Raw genomic sequence first — 21,280 nt, forward strand, 5'->3', positions numbered from 1 at the left:
TGGAGCCCGTTATGCTATGCTGTATCCTGCCAGGCTGTGCGTTACCATTGGAAACACCATTAAAGTTTTTGATATACCAGCAGTGTTGTCAGAGATTATTGCCAGGAACAGTCAGAATGAATGTTGCATTTTTATAGTGTTTTTTCAGACACTAAACTCAAAGCACTTTAAACAGTGAACAGGGGACTCTCCTCAACATCCACCAGTGTGCAGCATCCACCTGGATGATGTGATAGCAGCCATAGTGCTCCAGTACGCTCACCACACACTAGCTATTGGTGGTGAGGAGAGAGTAGAGTTATAGAGCCAATTTATGGATGGGGATTATTAGGAGGCCATGATTAAGAAGGGTCAATGTGGGGAATTTGTCCAGGGGTTTACACCCCTACTCTTTTTATGAGAAGTACCCTGGGATTTTTAATGACCACAGAGAGTCAGGACCTTGGTTTAACATCTCATCCGAAGAATGGTGCATTTTTTCAGTATAGTGTTCCAGTCACTATACTGGAGCATTAGGACCCACACAAACCACAGGGTGAGCACCCCTTGCTGGCCTCCCTAACTCCTCTTCCAGCAGCAACCTGGAGTTTCCCTAGGAGGTCTCCCATGCCTGGCTCGACCATGCTTAGCTTCAGTGGGTAATTGGTCTTGAGCTACAGGGTGATATGTGTGCTGACAGCCCGCTGATTGAATGGCTTGCTGTTGGACGTCTGAGTATGACGGAACTTTAAGCATTTTCATAGTTGGGACTTAAATCAGTGTTTGTGTTCTGTATTTATATATATTCTTATTTTATTTTTATTCATTTTTTTTTTTTTTCACTGAGTGGTGCGGGTGGCCCGATTATATTTGTTCATATCTTGGGTGGGATGTTATTGTTTATTTATTATATGGTGCCATTTCTTCTCATTTGATGTTCTAGAAGAAGGTGACCTGCATTCTAACTGAACCGAATGAAAGTACTTAAAGTTGTTGCGGTTCCCTTTGTGTTATGGCGAAATGCCTCCTTTTCTTTTTGTTACTCCTCTTTAATGTTTTGTTTCTAGTGGTATTTGACACACAGAGACACTTGTATTTTAATTTTGGTAGCACCAGTTCTGTAATGATGCATGTGAAACACAACAGACTCTATAAAAGGAGAGCTCCACCTTATATTCATCTTCTTCTTTTTCAAGCCATTGATGCGTAAATGGTTCTTAGTAATAAGAGATTATGCACCTTGAATGTAAGGGGTCTACATAGACCACTGAAAGTTTTTGCTTGGTTAAGTAAGGCAAATATAGATTTGAATTTGTTACAGGAAACTCACTTAAATGATATTGCCAGCATATAAACCTCAAGCTTAGCTGGATTGGTCAAATTTACCCCATTACTGTTTCCTGTCTGAATGTGTCTTTCAATGTTTATTGAAGTTTCCTTTTTTGATGATTTTTTTTTCTATTTTTATTATTCTTTTTCTTCTTCCCAGTAAGTGTTGTGTATTGTTTGAATGTTAATAAAAACATTTCTAAATAAAAAAAATTACACAGTAATTTCATTGAAAAGTTTGGAGACTGTGAATCATAATCGAGGCAAATGATCATAGTCACATTAAACAATGAACATGTGCTACGCGGATGGGTTTAGCCATCGCACACCCTCTCTGTGTTTACATCAGTGTCTCCTGCAGAACGTGTTTACATACGCTCCCTCATTAGAACGTTGATGGGAGAATACCGTGCCTAGGGCCCCCCAGGGAGTTCGGGGCCAAGTACGTCTCTGAGTGTAAGTGAACAGAACTGCTCATAATGACTCATAAAACATTCACCATGATGGTTTGAACTCCTCATTTACTATTTTCTTACAAAGACCTGAATCAATACGTAAATGAATTAATATGAACTTATTAGCTTTCATTTACCTTGGAGCAAATGTAGCTTAAATCATAGCTTAAAAGCTTATGAAAAACTCCTATCCAGAATATTTGAGGAATATCAGTGCAGTGATGCCTTGCAAGCACTGTTATTCAAGCTATAATAAAAAATATAAAAACTTGTTTCATCTTGACTTTTTATGGTCGCTCACTGGGGCTGGGTGTGAAGAGATGGAAGTGAATTAGGAAGTGGAAATATTAACATTCCCACTGCAAAAGGGAAATATTATAATATTTCACAACAATGAGGTTGATAGCAGTAACTTGGTGTCTTTTAATGGGTGTTTACGTAGTTAATGCACACCTGTATGCTGTTAATTTGCTGCAGAACACAAAAGGAGATTTTTTTGAAGAATCTTCACACAACTCGATTCATTGTGAATCAAATATGTTGTCGTGTTTTATGTATTAGAATTGAGAGATGTAGCAGAAGGGAAGATTATCAGTGAACAATACCATGTGACTTCTGATGACAATATGACACACGAGTTGAATGGACTACTGGTGTAATCCATGGTGTTTTATGGTCCTTTTTCTGAGCTTGAAAGAGGCAATCACTATGAACAGTCATTGTATAAAAAATAATTTTTCAAAAATTCTTCTTTTGTATTCCACAGAAATATAACAGTATACAGGTTTGGAACAACATGAGGGTGAGTAAATTTTGGCAGACATTTCACTATTTCTTTAAAGTTGCAAGAATTTTTTAAAGGTCTGTGTTTGATGGATGAGATATACTCTTCTCTCCATTCGTTCTGCTTGAGCCTTCCTCTCCTCTGTATGCTTCTTGTAGCGGAAGATAAATTTTTCTCTCTTTCTGCGCTTTTCTCACCTTCTCTTCCTGAAACTGCAGCTCAGCTTGGACACACACACACACACACACACACGTGCGTGCACACTCATTATTATTAGAGTTATAAATCAGAAACTGTTTGAATGTCAGTCTGACATCTTTACCATGGCACACATACAGATGCAGTTTTATCTGTATAAATCTTGTTGAAGTCCTCTAAAGTCTTTTCCTTGGCAGCGTCCTTAGACAGGTGAGCATCACTGTTCATGACCTGCAGGTCTTTGAGTTCTAGGGACTGATGGTGGATCTCTGGTTCCAGCTGGTCCAGCTTAGACTGATGTGGTGGTGGTGTAGTGGGCTAAAGCACATAACTGTTAATCAGCACATAACTGTTAATCAGAAGGTCACTGGTTCGATCCCCACGGCCACCACCATTGTGTCCTTGAGCAAGACACTTAACTTCAGGTTGCTCCGGGGGGATTGTCCCTGTAATAATTGCACTGTAAGTCACTTTGGATAAAAGCGTCTGCCAAATGCATAAATGTGAATGTAAATATGTAAGACTATCTTCCTGTGGATGGGGTAGACATGAAATACTTTTGGGAAATACCGTTTGGGTGAATCTCCCAAAACCTGAAAAAACATATCAGCGACATACACTGCCTGGCCAAAGAAAAAGTTGGATATTCTAATATTTAGTGGGACCGCCTTTAGTTTTGATTACAGCAAGTTTTGAGTAAAACTACCTTATGCAACGTCGCAATATTTATTTCCATCCAGAGTTGCATTCATTTTTGCCCAAGACCTTGTATTGATGAAATGAGAGTTGAATCACTCTGTAAAGTCTTCTCCAGCACATCCCCAAGACTTTCAAAGGTCAGGACTCTGTGGTGGCCTGTTCATGTGTGAAAATGATTCCTCATGCTTCCTGAATCATTCTTTCACAATTTGAGACAGATGAATCTTGGCATTATCATCCTGGAATATGCTGTGACGTCAAGGGGGAAAAATCCATTGATGGGATAACCTGGTCATTCAGTACATTCAGGTAGTCAGCTGACTTCATTTTGTTGCCGCATAATGTTGCTGAGCCTAGACCTGACCAATTGAAGCAACCCCAGATCATAACACTGCCTCCATAGGCTTGTACAGTGGGTACTATGCATAACGGGTGCATCGCTTCATGCGCTTCCCTTCTTACCCTGACTCGCCCATTGCTTTGGAATAGGGTAAATCTGGACTCATCAGACCAAATGACCTTTTTCCATTGCTCTATAGTCCAATCTTGATACTCCCTAGCAAATTGAAGTCATTTGTTTCCGATTAGCCTTACTAAAAAGTGGCTTTCTTATGGCCACACAGCTGTTTAGTCCCAATCCTGTAAGTTCTTGTGCCATTGGGCATGTGGAAATAATCATACTTTCACTATTAAACATAACTGTGAGTTTATGATGTGACTTCACAATGTGACTCAAGCGTTTTAGTGATCTCAGATCACAATTATTCAAGATTTGTTTTCGACCACATTTCTTCTGTGAAGCTGACAGTTCACCACTATCCTTACAAGTTGGACAGTGCTTAACCCAATCCCAGTGATTTCAGCAATCTCCTAAATTGGTTTCTTTGTTTGATGCAGGCCAATAAGTTGCCTCTTCTGAAACACAGTGACATCTTTTCAACGACCATGGGATACATCTTCCGACATTGTTGTTTAAGAAATGAGAAGAAATTAAGTACAATATTTTATGAATACATTAGCAGCAAAAAAGTTCAGGTTTTCAATCTGGCAACCTTGAGCGCACCAGCTCTCTCTCCATTGCGAAAAAAATAAGCCAGTGTTTTGAAAACATTGGCAGGTATGTCAGAGTTTGAGATGGTTTGATTTGTCCTTCTAGAGTTCACATGAAACTTACACCACAAGTTTTCAAATGTGTCACGACACGCACTTTCAAACATGGTCAAGTAATAGATTGCAGTAGAAAAAAAAGTGTCTGCAGTGGGCGAGCGATCTAGAAAAAAACCTTTTTCATGATCATAATGTGGATTCTTTTCACAAAATGAATCATAAAAGTAAAGATATGTAAAAAGTAAAAAAATGTGATGTAGTGTCAAGAAAAAAGAAAGAAAAATGTCAGTCTCATTAAATCGAAATTCCTGAAAAAAGAGACATTGGCATGACTAGTGCAGAATAATATTTTATTGTTATTTAATTAAATCCGAATTCATGAAAAAAAGAGATGTTGGTATGACTAGTGCAGAATAATATTTTATTGTTATTTAATTAAATCCGAATTCATGAAAAAAAGAGATGTTGGTATGACTAGTGCAGAATAATATTTTATTGTTATTTAATTAAATCCGAATTCATGAAAAAAAGAGATGTTGGTATGACTAGTGCAGAATAATATTTTATTGTTATTTAATTAAATCCGAATTCATGAAAAAAAGAGATGTTGGTATGACTAGTGCAGAATAATATTTTATTGTTATTTCTTAAAAAAAGAAAAAAAAAGACAGTGAAGGGAGCCTGGGTAGCTCAGTGAGTAAAGACGCTTACAACCACTCCTGGAGTCGCGAATTCGAATCCAGGGTGTGCTGAGTGACTCCAGCCAGGTCTCCTAAGCAACCAAATTGGCCAGGTTGCTAGGGAGGGTAGAGTCACATGAAGTAACCTCCTCCTGGTTGCTATAATGTGGTTCGCTCTCGGTGGATGCCGCGGAGAATAACGAAGCCTCCACACGCACTAGGTCTTCGCGGTAATGCGCTCAACAAGCCACGTGATAAAATGCACAGATTGACAGACACAGAGGCAACTGAGATTTGTCCTCCACCACCCAGATCGAGTCACTACACCACCACGAGGAATTAGGACACATTGGGAATTGGGCATGCCAAATTGGGGAGAGAAAGGGGAGAAAAAAATACATTAAAAAACGGTGAAACATTTTTTATAAAATATGATTCATACTTTTAAATGCTTTTTGTCCACCAAATCAAAATCTTTGGGTGTAACCAGCATGTAGGTAGCCACTTAGTTGTTTATGTTGACCACAAAAACTCTATAACACTGTACAATAGTTTGCTGAGATAAACATTGGTACTGAGATGGGCCACTACTATTCAAATGAATGGGAGAAATTGGAACGCTCAGCTGTCAACAGATGTATAAATGAAGATGCTTAAAAAAACATCTGATATTTATTTTGACATGTTTATGAAAAGGCACATTTTATTAAAGTGATCTATTTATTTATAAGTGATTTATTTATTTTTATATTTTCGACTCAAACATTTTTTTTGGGAAATTAATTCAATTAATGAGTTGTTTATACTCTCATGTAGGCTATTGAAGTCGCAAAGAAAGTATTATACTTTTTACATTTGCTATTTTTTTTTTTTAAATTTATGGGTGTAATTTGTCAATGACCCATTAGGAATATTAAATATAGGCTATATGTAATTTTACCGCTGGGAACGTGCCACTAAAAAACAAAAATGTAACTTCTAGTGGTACATGCCACTCACAAGCGGATATGCCACCGGATGTGCCTCATCTTTCAGCTGCATATGCCAGAGGCACTAAAACGAAGCCTAATATGCCATACCACTAAATGTTAATATCCCTTTTTGAAATTTGATCATGGACATGGCTCTTTATTCCCTCTGAGATAAATGTACTGGACATTTTTGTGAATATTGATTATTCTAAAGTTTATTGTCGGATTGTCTTTTTATTGTACGGATTGCGTACCCACCGCAGGGCAGGCTCATATATTTCTAAAACGCGTTGCTTGGTAACTGAACAAATTGTGTACTTATTGGCAGGCGAAATATTGGCTCATGAATATGAAGTACGTAAAATACGTGAAGGCGCCGCAACATTGTGCATCACCTAATTAATATTAATAAGCTTCTTAAGCGGCTCCTACGTCATCCAACAAACAATACAACAAAGAAAAACACGACACGTTTGGAAGCATTGATAACGCTGCTGTAACATTTTATTGTCTTTTATCAAAATTAATAGCTTCCATGTATTCCATATACATTTAAGGACTTAAAATATCCGCGTTATAAAAACGAGTAAACATTAATGTGATGAAACATCACAGTATCCAACGCTTGTTTAATGCATTCATACTTTAACATAATTTTTTATTTTAATTAAGAATTTTTATTTATGCATTACATAGAACATAGCTCTTAAAACGAGAGAAAAAGTTAATAAAATGACACTATGAACATAAACATGGTGCAAAAATTCATAGTTTCAATTGCCAGAGAACTTAAAAAGCCAACTGATATGTCTGTATGTATGTGTATATATATATATATATATATATATATATATATATATATATATATATATATATATATACATACATACATACAGACAGAGTGGGGGGCAGACAGAGAAGTAAGTATGAAATTTGGAGCAAAAGAAACAGAAAGAAACCTTGTGTAAATTGTAAGCTATTTCTAGCCATTTACCAGGCACTATCATATTTTTTTAATCAAGAAAATTCACGTTGGATCATAATTGGTTTTTTACTAATAAGACATTTGATATTAGGTCAAAAATCTTATGTTGATAATCATTTTTGTATTGTTTTCCTGTAAAAATATCTAAAAATCCTCAAAACAAGATCAATTAGATTGATCTTGTTTTAGAAATAACATGGACTGCATGAGATATTTAGGTTTTTCAGAGAATGTATTTTTAACATGTGTATTTTGTCTTACTGTACTGGCAGAGTATTTAGTCTTTAAAAAAACTTCTAAAAAGTATTTAGAATGTTACTGACTTTGAGTAATCTAACAGAATACATTACAAATGACATTTTACAGCATGTATTCTGTAATCTGTAGTGGAATACATTTCAAAAGTAACCCTCCCTACCCTATATTAAATGCACTGTATGTCACTGTGTTTGGTTGAACGTGTCTAAAAAAAATGCGTACTTGCTAAATAAAGCATCTTATATACAAAGTACAACACAAAATACATGATAATCTCAATGTAATAAGCAAACAACAAAATATATTGATAATACGTTTTAGCATTCATGCCAGCGCCATCTTTGACTTTTAATGGGAATGACAAAGAGGCTGTGAGGGATCGACAGAATCTTCAATGGGCTGTACTGCAGTTTAAAGTGTTTTTGGATCGTTCCACGGAAAAAACATTGACAAAATATTTCCAAGAACAAGTACAAAGAACTTTAGAAAACACGAGTTGTGGGAAATCCGATGTGATTTAGGAGCTTTATACCGTTCGTGCCATTAAAGAGACTATCCCTCACAGCCTCGTTGTCATTCCATTTACAATCAAAGATGGCGCTAGCGTGAATAAGGCCTATTGTCATGTTTTCTATGACACGTAACTGCCATTAAATGATCAGTGCAAGTTTGAACAGATACATACAGAAGATCTCTTTCTATGTCTGTACAATTCTTTCTATTTTTCAACCAGTCTTCTCTATTTTTTAGTCTACTGTTTTCGTCCCCTCATTAGACTTCTTGAGGATGGTCAGCAGTCTCTCTGGCATGAAGTAGGGTCTGTCCGCTGTACCATTATTGCGTTCAAGATCCTCCACTATTCAGTTTGAGACAACACACAACAACAGTATGATTTGTTTGCATTTGAAGTGTCTACTGGACCCCCCAAAATGTAGACACTTAAGCCACACTTAATAGTATATGAATTTCATTGCATTAGATACAAAATATCTAGGTGTGCAAATAGGCTTACTTTTTGGGGCTACTAAGTAAAATATATAATATGAAACATTAGCCAAGAAATAAATAACAGCAGGAGTAGCAAAAAAGAGAGTTAAATTTATTAAAGCACTGGGAGATTACATTAACAACATGCAAAGATTGAGAAAAGTGAAGCACAGAGGTAGAAAAAGAGGCAATAGAGAGGCAAATAGAGACAAATATCAGGCATTGAAAAGGTTGCAATCTGTCAATACAATACCTGCCACAGCAGATCAATGTACAATATAAGGGTAGTACATTTTGTTTATTTGATTGTTTTGAAGCCGACTTACTTGTGATGCAAGTTTTTTTTTCCTTCTTTTTTTTTCTCCACCATAAAAGTCACATTAGGAAACACGTTTTTCAGATATATGTGCACAAATTCTTACAAAATGACATTGTTTGGTCTTGGCTTTTATCACTGTAAACAGGATTTTTTTTCTGTCGTTGCTGTAAACATAGCGATACTGCGAAATCTTTTTGCATTCTTCAATATTATTAAGACATTGATACGCAACAATAATTAGGCACAAGTCGAGCACCTACATTACACTTTTACACATCCTTATATAAAAACATTCTATACAAAACACAAACACAGTCACATTCTACAAGTGCTTTGTAGGCATATCTAATGGGGTTTAGTTCCACTTAAACAATTTACATCTATCTAAGCAGCTCATACTGGGTCTCATTCGCTAATCATTTGTACACACAAATTTGTGTGTAAAACCGAAGGGCCTATATAAAATGTGTTTATTGTGTTTCAACTAGTTTGGAAAATTGCACAATTGGCTTTAGTCGAAAATCTTGCTACGCATTCTCGAAGTCAAGAGTGCAACTTTAGAGAGCACAAGGATACGTTCGCAGAGAGTGATGAATTTCTGCACAGGAATGGTTGTGCGGAAATCCCTTATATGGAGATTTCTGGGGCGTATATTATGCTAATTATTAACCTTCATTTAGAATAATCCAGATTCATCTACTGTAAATTAGAACAAGAGCAACAAATGTATGTGCAAACACATCTGTTGTGAACAATGTGGGTGTAATCTGATTACAAAGTAATTCATTACTGTAGGTTAATTTAACAGATTACATTTTAAATTTTTGTAATCTGATTACAGTTACTGGATTTAATTAGATTTATTCATACATTTCAAAAATAATATTTATGTAAAATGCATTAAAAAAATGTATTATGTTCATATATACGTCGGTGTGCGTTTCCATAACATTAATGTACGCCCCCTAACAAGTCATTATAAAGGAGAAACATGTTGTGCTTAGTGATGACTAGTATGCAAAAACGAACAAGGAGGAAATATTGACATTTTGAATTTGTCGAGCAGAAGTGTTGTAGAAAGTAACTTTCAAGTAAAGTAATTAGTAATGTGATTACATTTTCCAACTAAGTAATTGCAAAGTAATCCAATTACAATTTTAGAGAAGGTGTTTGTGATTTGTAGTGTATTACTTTTTTGAGTAACTTAAACACTGGTTATGTATCCAGTGAAAATTTTGTACGAGAAGCTTTTCTGTACACAAAGTGAAAACGACGCTATTATTAGTGAACGAGACCCACTGTGAGAACACGCCAGTTGCCGTCATATTTAAGAGTCATGCCATCCATTATGAGGAGTGATGATTTAGTTATTAAGAGCAAGAAAGTTCTCAAAATCTCATCTGATTGTTTGAGTAAACATTACGACTCAAATGACGGGAGGTCCTTTCCAATGTATACTAATGGCTTCCCAAAGCCACAAAAGTGCAACAGTTCCCAACATAATGAAATCGACTGGCTACTCTGAAATATTTAACAACTTCACTGATCTTTGTACAGCTACTCCTGAGGGGTTAGCAGAGTCTCACTCTCCTGAGGTCCATTTTCTTGAGGCTTTGGTTCCTCTGGTTCCTCTTCTTGTAGGTTCTCCTCCTGAGGTGGTGATTCTGCTTGTGGTTGGGCCACGTGCTCATCCTTGTCATCAGCGTTCACTTCATGTGGTCCATTTTGATGTGGGACCACTTGTGGCGGTTCAGGCTCTTGTGTTTGGGTTGTAACCGGTTCTTCAGGTTTCTCCTCTGTAGCTGTAAGCGCCTCTAGAGGTTGTGCTTCTTGGGGTGGTTCTTCAGTGAGGGTCTCCTGATTTAGTGGCGTCTCTTCTTCTTGGCCCTGCTTTAAAACGGCCTGCTGTTTGAGCTGTACCTCTCCGTTCTCCTGCAGTGGGACTTCCTCCTCAGCTTGTACCTGTACGACAGGTGTCTCCGCATGGTCTGGTTCCTCTGTGCTTATTTCAATAGACAAAATCTTGTGTAGCTCAGGGGACATGAAAAACGGCTTGTCGGAGGAGCCGTCGTTTCTTTCCAAGTCCTCGCCTTGAGTTTGTGACCATTATTGTTTTTAAATGTTAGTGTTTTGAGAGAGCATGTAGCAGAAAGGAGGACAAACACACATGATTGGTTGGAATCATGTTGAAGAGAGAGAGAGAGAGAGAGAAAGAGAGGAAAAATGGTTAGACACAAAGCAAAAGCCCCAGCAAGCATTTAAGATATGCAAATAGACCAAAGAGCGCAGCAGAAGTGTTCCTGAAGAATAAATCCCATTCATTTTTGTCATAGAAAATTGTAATTTTGCAAATCAAATTGTCCAATGATGATATTCAACGATGTGTTTTCAACTCGATTAAAAAAACATTTAATTGCTGAATTCCGGGTAAAGAACTACACTACCCATAATCCTAAAGAGTGATCCACCAATCAGAGAATTCGCTGTTACCATGGAAATGGAAATCTCCCTGAAAGAGCCGAGCAGTGACCACCCACTCCAGTCACAAATGACATAATCAAGTCAGACTCCTTACACTCTCAAACAACTTTAATATATTTGTATATGTTGTAGTATTTTCCAATAAACTTAGTAGTTAATTACTTCATAAAAGACGTTAAGTACACACTCTTGTTCCTTTGGTTTTTTCTAAAAATTTGAATCAAAGGTTGTAAAGATGTGATTCATTTTAGAGCTGGTTGGTTTGGTTCATGGATTAGCACTCTTTACTGAAGAATGTTTTGAAATGCTGATGGAGACAATTACAGGAAAAAATCCCAGGCTGCTGAAAAAGTGGCCTATCACTGTTGCGCTCAGTTGCGTTAGAGGAAAGAACAACAGTTAAAAGATAGGGAAAAGAGCAAGTTTGAGGAAATATATTGCGACGATGATGACGAGAATAAAATAACAACATCTGTGAAACACATCATCCAACACTAGAGACTAGGTACAATAAAAATCGAAACACAACAGCTACTATTTACCAGAATCCTTGTTCTGTTCACAGCCAAAACATTGACAACATGTTAGACAGATTTGTTCATTACCTATTTATCTTGTGAAATAAATAAAGCTGCTTCACACTTACAGAAACAGAGGAAGAGTGTGTCCACACACATGGCGTATACACTGAAGAAGCCATGGGCAATCAGATAGGAGCCAAACACCACCGTCTGCGAACAGGGGGATACAATGATAGCACAGTCTAAAAGTAGAAAAACTGACAATGCTGGACTAGAAAAAGGGATAGTTCACGCAAAAATGAAAATTCGCTAATGATTTACTCACCCCATGCCATACCAAATGTGCATGACTTTTTTCTTCTGCTGAATGCAAATGAAGGTTTTTAGAATAATATCTCAGCTCTATAGGTCCATCAAATTCAATGGAATGGTGGCCAGAACTTTGAAGGTCCAAAAAGCACTTAAAGGCAGCATAAAAGCAATCAATATGACTCCAGTGTTTGAACCCATATCTTCCGAAGCGATAAGTGTGGGTGAGAAACAGATCAATGCTTAATTCCAATGCTTTAGTATCAATCTCCACTTTCACTTTCACATTCTTCTTCTTTTGATTTTGCCGATGCACACTCTTTGTGCATATCGCCATCTATTGGGCAGGGAGTAGAATTTATAATTAAAAGGACTTAAATATTGATCTGTTTGTCACTCATACCTATCATATCGCTTCAGAAGACATGGTTTAAACACTTGAGTCATGTGGATCACATTTACGCTGCCTTTATGTGCTTTTTGGAGCTTTACAAGTTCGGTACCCATTCACTGGCATTGTATGGACCTACAGAGCTGCGATACTCTTCTGCAAAAATCTTAATTTGCATTCAGCAGAAGAAAGAAAGTCATACACATCTGGGATGTCATGAGGGTGAGTAAATTATGAGAGAATTTTTCTTTTTGGGTGAACTATCCTTTTAAGTTTCCAGTTCTGTTCACTCACCAATATAGGTACCCAGTAATAGTTAAGGGATGGAGTGGCTCCCTCTACTATCTTAACTTTCCCCGAGAAAAAGAAGAAGGAACAAATTCCTGAGAAGAGGAAGAGAAAAGTGTTAGTGCATAATATTTCACACGAGAGAGCTGGAATGTAGAAAGGCATTTCCACCCAAACAACTTATGGATTCATGTCGAATCTACGTCAGTCCAATCACTCACCCACAATTCCAACGATGAGAAGTTTGCCCAAAAATAAGAGGAAGTCTGTAACCTTGTCAAGGACTGCCACACTTTGGTAGAGAAAAAGTTAGGGTTTTAATACTGAAGTATGTCTGCTCATTTATACAAGTTCAAAAGGACAGTTCAAAGATTTTACCGAACAATGTTCCTCATCAGGAGAAAGAATGCGTCTCTGGCAGACGTACAGAAATTTTTGCCATATATTGCCACCTGACAAGACAGAAATCCTGATTAAAGTTGAGCTTTGGTTTAACAGTGGCTACACCACTAAAATGAGCACTACAGATGCTCCTTTGTCAGAAAGAATTCACAAATGCTGCTTTCCCGGTGCTGGTGCTCATGCCAGTGTTTAGCTTGCGTTACTTCTGATTTGAGTGAATTATGACTTAAATTACTACATTTCCGCATTACATGCCCACAAACACTCATGGCGCATTACAGTCTTTTTTTTAACGATTCTTATAAGATTTAAGAACACATTTAACAGCATCTTTATGCCATAACAAGCTGCATTTGATGCAATGGCATAAGTTATATAAGTAAGTAGCCATTAAAAATATGGCAAACTATTCATACATATGGTATTATTTTAAACTGATGGGGAAACTAAATGGCTAGTGCCACTGTGCAACGCAAAATACATAGGAACAATATGTCCTTCATCTGAACATATGTTGCATCTGACATTTCTAGAAGGTTTGTAGGCTATAAAAGGTGCAATCTAGTTTTGTTTTGCGTCAGCCTTGCCAGATTTAGTTGTTGTTTTAAAACGTTAAATGTTGTGGACATTATCATGCTCAGTGGCCTTTGACATAAATGCATCCTGGATTGCAACCAGCAGGGGCCAGTGTGGATTTTTTCCAGCATTGCTTTTTCTGCTGTGGAAATGCAGAATGGTTCCAGATTAGGCACCAGCACCTTGTCCGTGGAGAAGCGGCAACAAGGTCAAAAGGTCATCAAAAGGAAAATGACAATGCATGTACCATGATATAGGCATTTCTGTTAAGGAACTTGATGAATTTTTCCAGGCACCAGAAGCAGCATTTTAAACAGCTGAGCAGGAATTTTGCAAACTTGTTCTGGGCACCTGGAGAAAGAAAATGTAAATTATCAATCAAGTCTTAAAAGAATGCACACAGGGTACATCCCATAAACAAAACATACTGTATTGCCATATGAAAATATTAGAACATCTTCCATTTTTGGTGTTTTAAACATATTTCAGAAGTCAATCCATGCACAATATTAGAACACAAAACAGGTCAGCTGAGGTGATCTAATAAACGATTTATGCTTTTATTGTTTTGGTAATGTTAAAAATAAAAAATCCTGTTTTGCTGGTGTGGACATGGTTGTACTATTGTGATACAAGTGAAGAGTTTGAAAGGTCTGTAAACTAAAACTGAATAATGAAGAAAAGACAAAGCAATGAAACCTTTCAGTTTCTGATCCAGATACTCCAATATGACCCTGATAACCTGAACGATGGCGAGAATGAGGGACCCAAATGCCAGAGAGCCAGTGTGATACCTGAAGAAAAGATGAAAGAGAGTGCATCCATAAATTCAATCTATTTTAAAAATAAATTGTTTATGTTCATAAATGAAAAGAAATGGCCATAGAAAGTGGTTAAAGGGATAGTTCACCCAAAATTAAAAATTCTCTCATCATTTACTCACTCTCACGCAATCCCAAATGTGTATGACTTTCTTTCTTCTGCAGAACACAAATAAAGATTTTTAGAAGAATATCTCAGCTTTGTAGGTCCACACAATGCAAGTGAATGGTGACCAGAACTCTGAAGGTTGAAAGATGACACAGAGACATCATAAAAGTAATCCATATGACTCCAGATATTCAATCCATGTCTTCAAAAGCGATAGGTATGGGTGAGAAACAGTTCAATATTTAAGTCCTTTTTTACTATCAATCTCTACCTTTAACCTGCCCTATCCAATAGACTGAATGTGAAAGTGAAAGTGTAGATTTACAGTTAAAAAATGACTTAAATATTGATCTGTTTCTAACCCGTACCTTCAGAAGATATGGATTTAACCACTGGAGACGTATGGATTACTTTTATACAGCCTTTTTTTGGACCTTCAGAGTTCTGGTCACCATTCGCTTGAATAATGAGGACAAACAGAGCTTAAATATTCTTTTAAAAATATTTTTTTGTGTTTTGCTGAAGAAAGAAAGTCATACATATCTGGGATGGCATGAAGGTGAGTAAATGATGAGAGAATTTTCATTTTTGGGTGAACTATCCCTATAAGAGGACAAGATGGTGGTCAAACATGAAAGTTAAAAGTGTTAATCACAGACCTGAGGGCCCGTCCCAAAGAGTTAAAGACAGGGAATGCAGGGATGTCATCAGGCTTTTTGAATGCCCAGTAATAAGATGCAAAAGCCCCTGCCAGCGTGACCTGCCCTAGTGCTGTCACGAAGTTGGCACACCAGAAGAAAAGGAATAAATTATAGAACTGGAACAGAATCAGGTACTTGTGGTATAACGTCTCTCCTCCATAAAATGCAAACAGACACTCAGCATCGGGGCATTCGGTGGTGATATTTGAGCTGTTGAAAGTCTGTGAAGAGAATCAAATGAATGCATCTTCATGAAATGAATTCTGATTATGAAGTCTTGCAATATAACAAACAGGATAAATTGGTCATATAATGACCCACATGAAATATGTGCCTGCAGAACTTTGACAATCGACATGCTGCTTCCGAATGTTCATGTACCCTGAAATGGACCCCATTCTGACGAAATACTTACAAGCGCCATACCCCATCAGACATTGTTGCATCAATTCATGTTCAACTTTCCCTGTTGCACGACGATATCTCGTTGTGCGAACAATCTCCAAGACATGGGTTCTGGTCCCATGGAAACCAGGAAGTAATTATATTCACTCTGGCGATCTTGGGGTGACCCGTATATTACAGTCCAGATAGAAAGTTGCTTAGACGGGCATAAACGAAACATGGCGATTCTGTCAACGGCAGCTAACTAAACACTGCCGGATGAAAATACTTCCCTGGTGAATAATCTCTTTGAGAAAAGTAGCTAACAAATAACAGTTTAAAGTATTGGCATTGCATTTTTGCATGTTTCTTGATTGCAGGCACGAGACGCTGCTGTGTTGCTATCATTTGTCAATCATTTCATAGCAGGAGTATATACTGTATTCTGTACACACACAGAAGGAAAATCTCTCATTGAAACTAGGAAGTAATTACAGTCTTGTAAACAATGATGAGAGCAATTCAGAGGTTGCATTTTTGCTCTAAAATTAAACTTTTACTCCAATGACGGTTAAGTTTAGGGTTGAGGTTAGAAGGTAGAGTTAATAAAATATGCATTCCTGTTAACTAACTCGCTTTGGGTGCCACCTTTTGCATATTTCAACCAGAAACTGGTCAACAGCACTTCCAGCTTCGGCCACTGGGGGCATTGGGTCAAATATTGGTAAACCCAAATCAATTTCAGCCTCCTGTGGCCGAATTCACAGTGCAATCAGACTGAGCCAACTGAAGTTAGCTAACAAATACCATAAGTGTTTTTATAAAGAGACACAACAAAATTTATATTAAGTATTGAGAACAAAAGGGCACTTACCTCAGGTTTGCAAGAGTCTCTGGAATATGCACACTCAGTAGTATTATAAATTTTATACACTGGCTCATTGGAAGTTGACAAAAATCTAAATAATAGTCAAGTACTTCATAAAAATAGAGCTCAACTTTAGCGTCATGGCAACAGGAAACACCTGTAATCTTAACATTAACATCCCAGCATATCTTAAAACAGACTGTTTTTGACATAATGATAGTTTAGATGTTTACTGCAGCTCAGAGCAAGATAACAGCAACAAATGCATCAACCACAGTGTAAGTAGCACACTTTTGGTTTTTAGAGGCAAAAGACTCTCAAGTGCTTTGTTTGTTTGTCATGATATGTTATTATGCCATTCATTTTCTTTAGGATACATGGCGGTGATGGCCCAGTATGCGATGACCAGAGACAGTAGGACAAAGGTCAGCAGGGGGTAAAACAATGATGACATCACATGACCGATGACTCTGAAAAATAGATGGGATTATTACGACTTCATTTCTAACACTCCCTGTTAGCCTCATTATCATTTCATGACTTTAAGCCTTGGTTAATCAATCAGATGAGGAATAAAGCTTCTGTTTGACGACTAATGGTACCATAGTACTCAAATATGGGACAAATTAGATCAAACAAAGCCAACAACAGATCTAAAACACAAGGTTTGCTCAACAGTTGGAAGGTGGACTAACCTGCTGGCCTCTTTGATGAGAGCAATGGCAATGAGGAGCCTCTTTCTGAGGAAGATGAGGAGGAGAATGATCACCACTTCCACGATACACAGAATGATCACTGTGTCAGACAAAAAAGGACAGGAAACAATCCAATAAAATGCAAAGGAATACAAAAAAATGAAGTGCCACATTACAACAAAACTGGTAGGATTCAAGTGTTGATGAATTACACGTGTTCCTAACGTAATGCTCACTCACTGAAAGCAAGCCAGGTCTGCTGAATCTGTAAGTATACAGAGAAGTCTGTCTGTAGACCCAAATCCTTGATAGTGACATCAGAACCAGCCAGTCCTTTCAGACTGGCGTACTGCATGTAACAATGGAAAATCCCTGCAGAAATCCAGGAGATAAACATCATGAGTAAATCAAAATCATTTTTGGGTGAAATATCCCTTTGATGCTTCAGAATACAACAGTCTTACCGTATCCAATGACAAGGATAACCATTATGATCATAACCCAGATCATAACTCCAGCCAGACAACGTAAGAGGAGAACAAAGATCAGACTGACCAGCATGGCGATCACCAAACCGCTGAAAAGAACCACACAGAGATTTGGTCAATGCTTTTCTAATTCATTCATAATTCATTGAGATCTAGAGGTCACTCATGTTAAATCTGATTGCCATACTGGAAAGCTAAATGGTACATAAACATGAAGACATGCTACCGAAGACAAAAATTGAGCAGCAACTTTAACCAGTTAACACCTGTGTTCTGTTGCAGAGAACATAGAAAATGAATCCAGAATCTCACAAACTTACAGAATTATCCAGTGCCAGGACTGCGTATAGTCCTCAAAGATCCTCATGGCTACAGCCCGGGCCTCAACCACTACATTGGATTTCCTGTAAAACAAACACTTATGATAATCATGCTTCACTATGTGGCATCAAATTAAACCAGGCTTCCAATGACCTTAAAAGTTAATCTAGTGGTGACCCAAAAAACTACCATAATTGTTTAAAGCACAAAGTAAACAAAAATGTCCTTACATATTAAATAAATAATTCACCCCAAAACAAGTTCTCTCATCATTTACTCACCCTCTTGTCATTCCAGATATAACTTTATTTCATCTGTTGAACAAAAATGAAGATATTTAGAGGAATATCTCAGCTCTGTAGGTACATACAATGTCAGTGAATGGTAACCAAAAAGTTAAAGCTTCAAAAAGCACATAAAGGCTGCATAAAAGTAATCCATAAGACTCCAAGGGTTTAATCAATTAATTCTGAAGCAATCCAATCCATTTTCATTGAGAACAGACCAAAATATAATTCCTTTTTCATGTACTGTAAATCTTGACATCAGCAGTCTCTTGAGTTCTCTTGAGATCGTGAGTTCAAGCTCGATTACACTTCCTTTAGCGCCATCTAGCGTTCTGCGCAAGCATCAACCACTAGGAAGTGTAATCAAGCTTGAAATCATGATTATGCCAAGAGACTGCAATGACAAGATGTACAGTGAAAAAGAAGTTAAATTTTGGTCTGTTCTCATGCAAAACCAATTGGATCACTTCAGAAAACATTGATTAAACCACTGGAGTGTTATGGATTACTTTTATGCTGCCTTTATGTGCATTTTGGAGCTTCAAAGTGTTGTTCACCATTCACTTGCATTGTATGGATCTGCAAGGCTGAGATATTTTTCTAAAAATCATAAGTTGTGTTCTGCAGAAGAAAGAAAGTCATACACATCTGGGATGGCATGAAGGTGAGTAAATGATGAGAGAATATTCACAATTCCTTTAATATTACCATTACTGCATACACCCAACAACATGCTAAATTATTAACATGACATGCTATACAAAACACAACACCACATACAAACATATAATTGCACTAACTTTGAGGCTTCAAGCAGATCTGTAGCATTTATATTTTCTCCATTATCCATGAATGTAGTTTTATTGCCAATCACGACTACACCACCTTTCAAGGTCTCTAGAGCAGGCAAGCATCTTTGTGTGACTGAAAGACAGGGTAGAAATTGCCCAAAATATAAGGCAATTTGATGTGCAACAAAGTAGACGACTGAAGTTAAATCATAGTAGTTTAAGTCATTTCTACAATGTAAGACAGATGTATTTAGTAGAGGTGGGGTACTCGAGTTCAAGTCACTGGTCCAATTTTAAAGACTTGGATTTATCACGCACTCGGATGCAGTTTTACTTGGACTTGTCTCTGACTCGAGCCTCTCGTGCTTGGGATTTTTTTACGAGTCTGTTTGAGTCCATGGCATTTGTGATGCAATGAAAAACAAACAAACAAACAAAAAATAATGTAACACAGGGTAACCATATGTTTTTTTCAGACCTGAAAAAGTGTCTCCAATTTGGCTTTTTCTGTTTATCTGATACTGCGCATCAGTTTTCACACCTATATTTTGTTACGTGTGATTATTCTGGCTGAGAGCAGCAACGCGCACTCTTTTGAAGTACTTTTTTTAACTCTCTTGCCCTCGCGCTTGTGCTGCATGTATGTGCAGGAAAGAGATTGCCATTCGTCAGACGTGCTCTGCCGCTCTTATCCAGAAATATAAATAATGCAAGTACACTTTTAAAAGTATGTTCCCCAACTCTGCAAATTATTAAATAGAACACGTTTTATCAGATTCACACTTACTAAACTGAAAATGTTGACTATATCAATAAAATGTACTACATATCAGTGAAATTTTATCCAATATGACGGATGAAATAGACCATGATGGAAATTGTACAACTAAGTTTGTCGCATATTTGTGGCACAACCTCTGTGTGTTATCTGTAAAGCTGGCACTTGTGTTTCAACTGAAAAAAAGTCAGAAAATACAATGAAGAACACAAGTGAGGGGAAAAGTCTCTATTCACCTATTATCTGTACTAAATATAATGTGAAAAGAATGAAATGTCTTGTAAATGTATGTTGACTTTAGGGAAGTAGGCTACATCTGGACACAACAGGAGGAATGAAAAGTGTGAAGTGTAGTACTGTACCATATAAATATTGTTTGAATTGTATATGATCTTTTCTGTTTTTATTTTCTGTTGTTGTATTTAATTTTATGGGCATTATTAAATGTTTCAATATCATTTAATAATGCCCATAATAATGACCATTTATTAAATGTATTAAACACATTAAATGTATTTAATTAATTACTGTGACAAGGAGGGGGTGTGGCCGGGCCATGATGGTGCACGGCCCGGCGCTGAATCAGCTGATCAGCAGGATAGCGAGATAAAGGGTAGCTGGAGACGCCGGTTTGAGAGAGAGAGAGAGACGCACATGGCGGCGCTACATGTGTGTCTGTTTGTTTATGTTTTATGTTGTTATAAGTTAATTTATATCATTAAACCTTTATGTTGACTGTTCAGCCAGTTCCCGCCTCCTCCTTGCCAATCCTTTAACTGCTACAGTGGTGCCGAAACCCGGGAGGGAGGAGGGATGTGCTGTCGCAGAGCCCTCGCCGCTGCCATCCCACCAGGGGAGCAGCCGCAGCCGTCTGCCTGAGGACAGAGGGGTCTCTGCCGCCAGCCGTGATCCGGAGGAACCGCTGCCGTCCACCGAAAAAGGGGAGGAGTGGTTCTGTCGGATAGGAGCCGGAGGACTTGCTGCCGTCTGCCGGGGGAGGCGCAAGCTGGAGTCCGCCAGAGGGTGGAGGAGCAGATGAGGACCAGCGGCAGCGTCTCCCCTTCAGAGGTGCCCTGGCCTGAATCAGGCGGGGGGAGGAGTGTGACGAGGAGGACATCGCTGAATCAGCTAATCAGCGGGAGAGCGAGATAAAGGGCAGCCGGAGACAGCGGTTTTTTTCCTCACTCTGGAAGTGTACAGTTCTTGAAGGGGGGGCAGGAGGCAACCAATAATCATCTCAGCAGACCGAACTGTCCTTTGTAGTCTTCTGATGTCTGATTTCGTAGCTGCACCAAACCAGACAGTTATTGAAGTGAAG

At 37.8% G+C, this 21,280-nt stretch overlaps 1 protein-coding gene across 3 annotated transcripts in view; it reads right to left on the reverse strand.

Annotated features, from left to right (window-relative positions):
* Nucleotides 1-6,638: 6,638 nt before the first annotated feature.
* Nucleotides 6,639-21,280, reverse strand: part of LOC127653626 (choline transporter-like protein 2) — a 30,891-nt gene continuing 16,249 nt past the window's right edge. For 2 of the 3 annotated variants that reach the window (XM_052140362.1, XM_052140363.1), the window contains exons 8-22: nucleotides 19,194-19,317; nucleotides 18,106-18,189; nucleotides 17,762-17,874; nucleotides 17,538-17,669; nucleotides 17,298-17,397; nucleotides 16,980-17,072; nucleotides 16,609-16,693; nucleotides 15,309-15,571; nucleotides 14,419-14,513; nucleotides 13,967-14,070; nucleotides 13,120-13,193; nucleotides 12,963-13,033; nucleotides 12,748-12,836; nucleotides 11,879-11,963; nucleotides 8,343-10,841 (exon numbers count right to left, since the gene is read on the reverse strand). In XM_052140362.1, the coding sequence (XP_051996322.1) occupies nucleotides 10,309-10,841; nucleotides 11,879-11,963; nucleotides 12,748-12,836; nucleotides 12,963-13,033; nucleotides 13,120-13,193; nucleotides 13,967-14,070; nucleotides 14,419-14,513; nucleotides 15,309-15,571; nucleotides 16,609-16,693; nucleotides 16,980-17,072; nucleotides 17,298-17,397; nucleotides 17,538-17,669; nucleotides 17,762-17,874; nucleotides 18,106-18,189; nucleotides 19,194-19,317 (2,045 nt within the window). In that variant the 3' untranslated portion in view covers nucleotides 8,343-10,308. Of the gene's footprint in view, nucleotides 8,302-8,342; nucleotides 10,842-11,878; nucleotides 11,964-12,747; nucleotides 12,837-12,962; nucleotides 13,034-13,119; nucleotides 13,194-13,966; nucleotides 14,071-14,418; nucleotides 14,514-15,308; nucleotides 15,572-16,608; nucleotides 16,694-16,979; nucleotides 17,073-17,297; nucleotides 17,398-17,537; nucleotides 17,670-17,761; nucleotides 17,875-18,105; nucleotides 18,190-19,193; nucleotides 19,318-21,280 lie in introns of those variants that run through there. The other variant, XM_052140364.1, reaches the window with a different exon arrangement.

This window comes from Xyrauchen texanus, chromosome 13 (assembly GCF_025860055.1).
Source record: "Xyrauchen texanus isolate HMW12.3.18 chromosome 13, RBS_HiC_50CHRs, whole genome shotgun sequence".
Lineage (NCBI taxonomy): Eukaryota > Metazoa > Chordata > Actinopteri > Cypriniformes > Catostomidae > Xyrauchen > Xyrauchen texanus.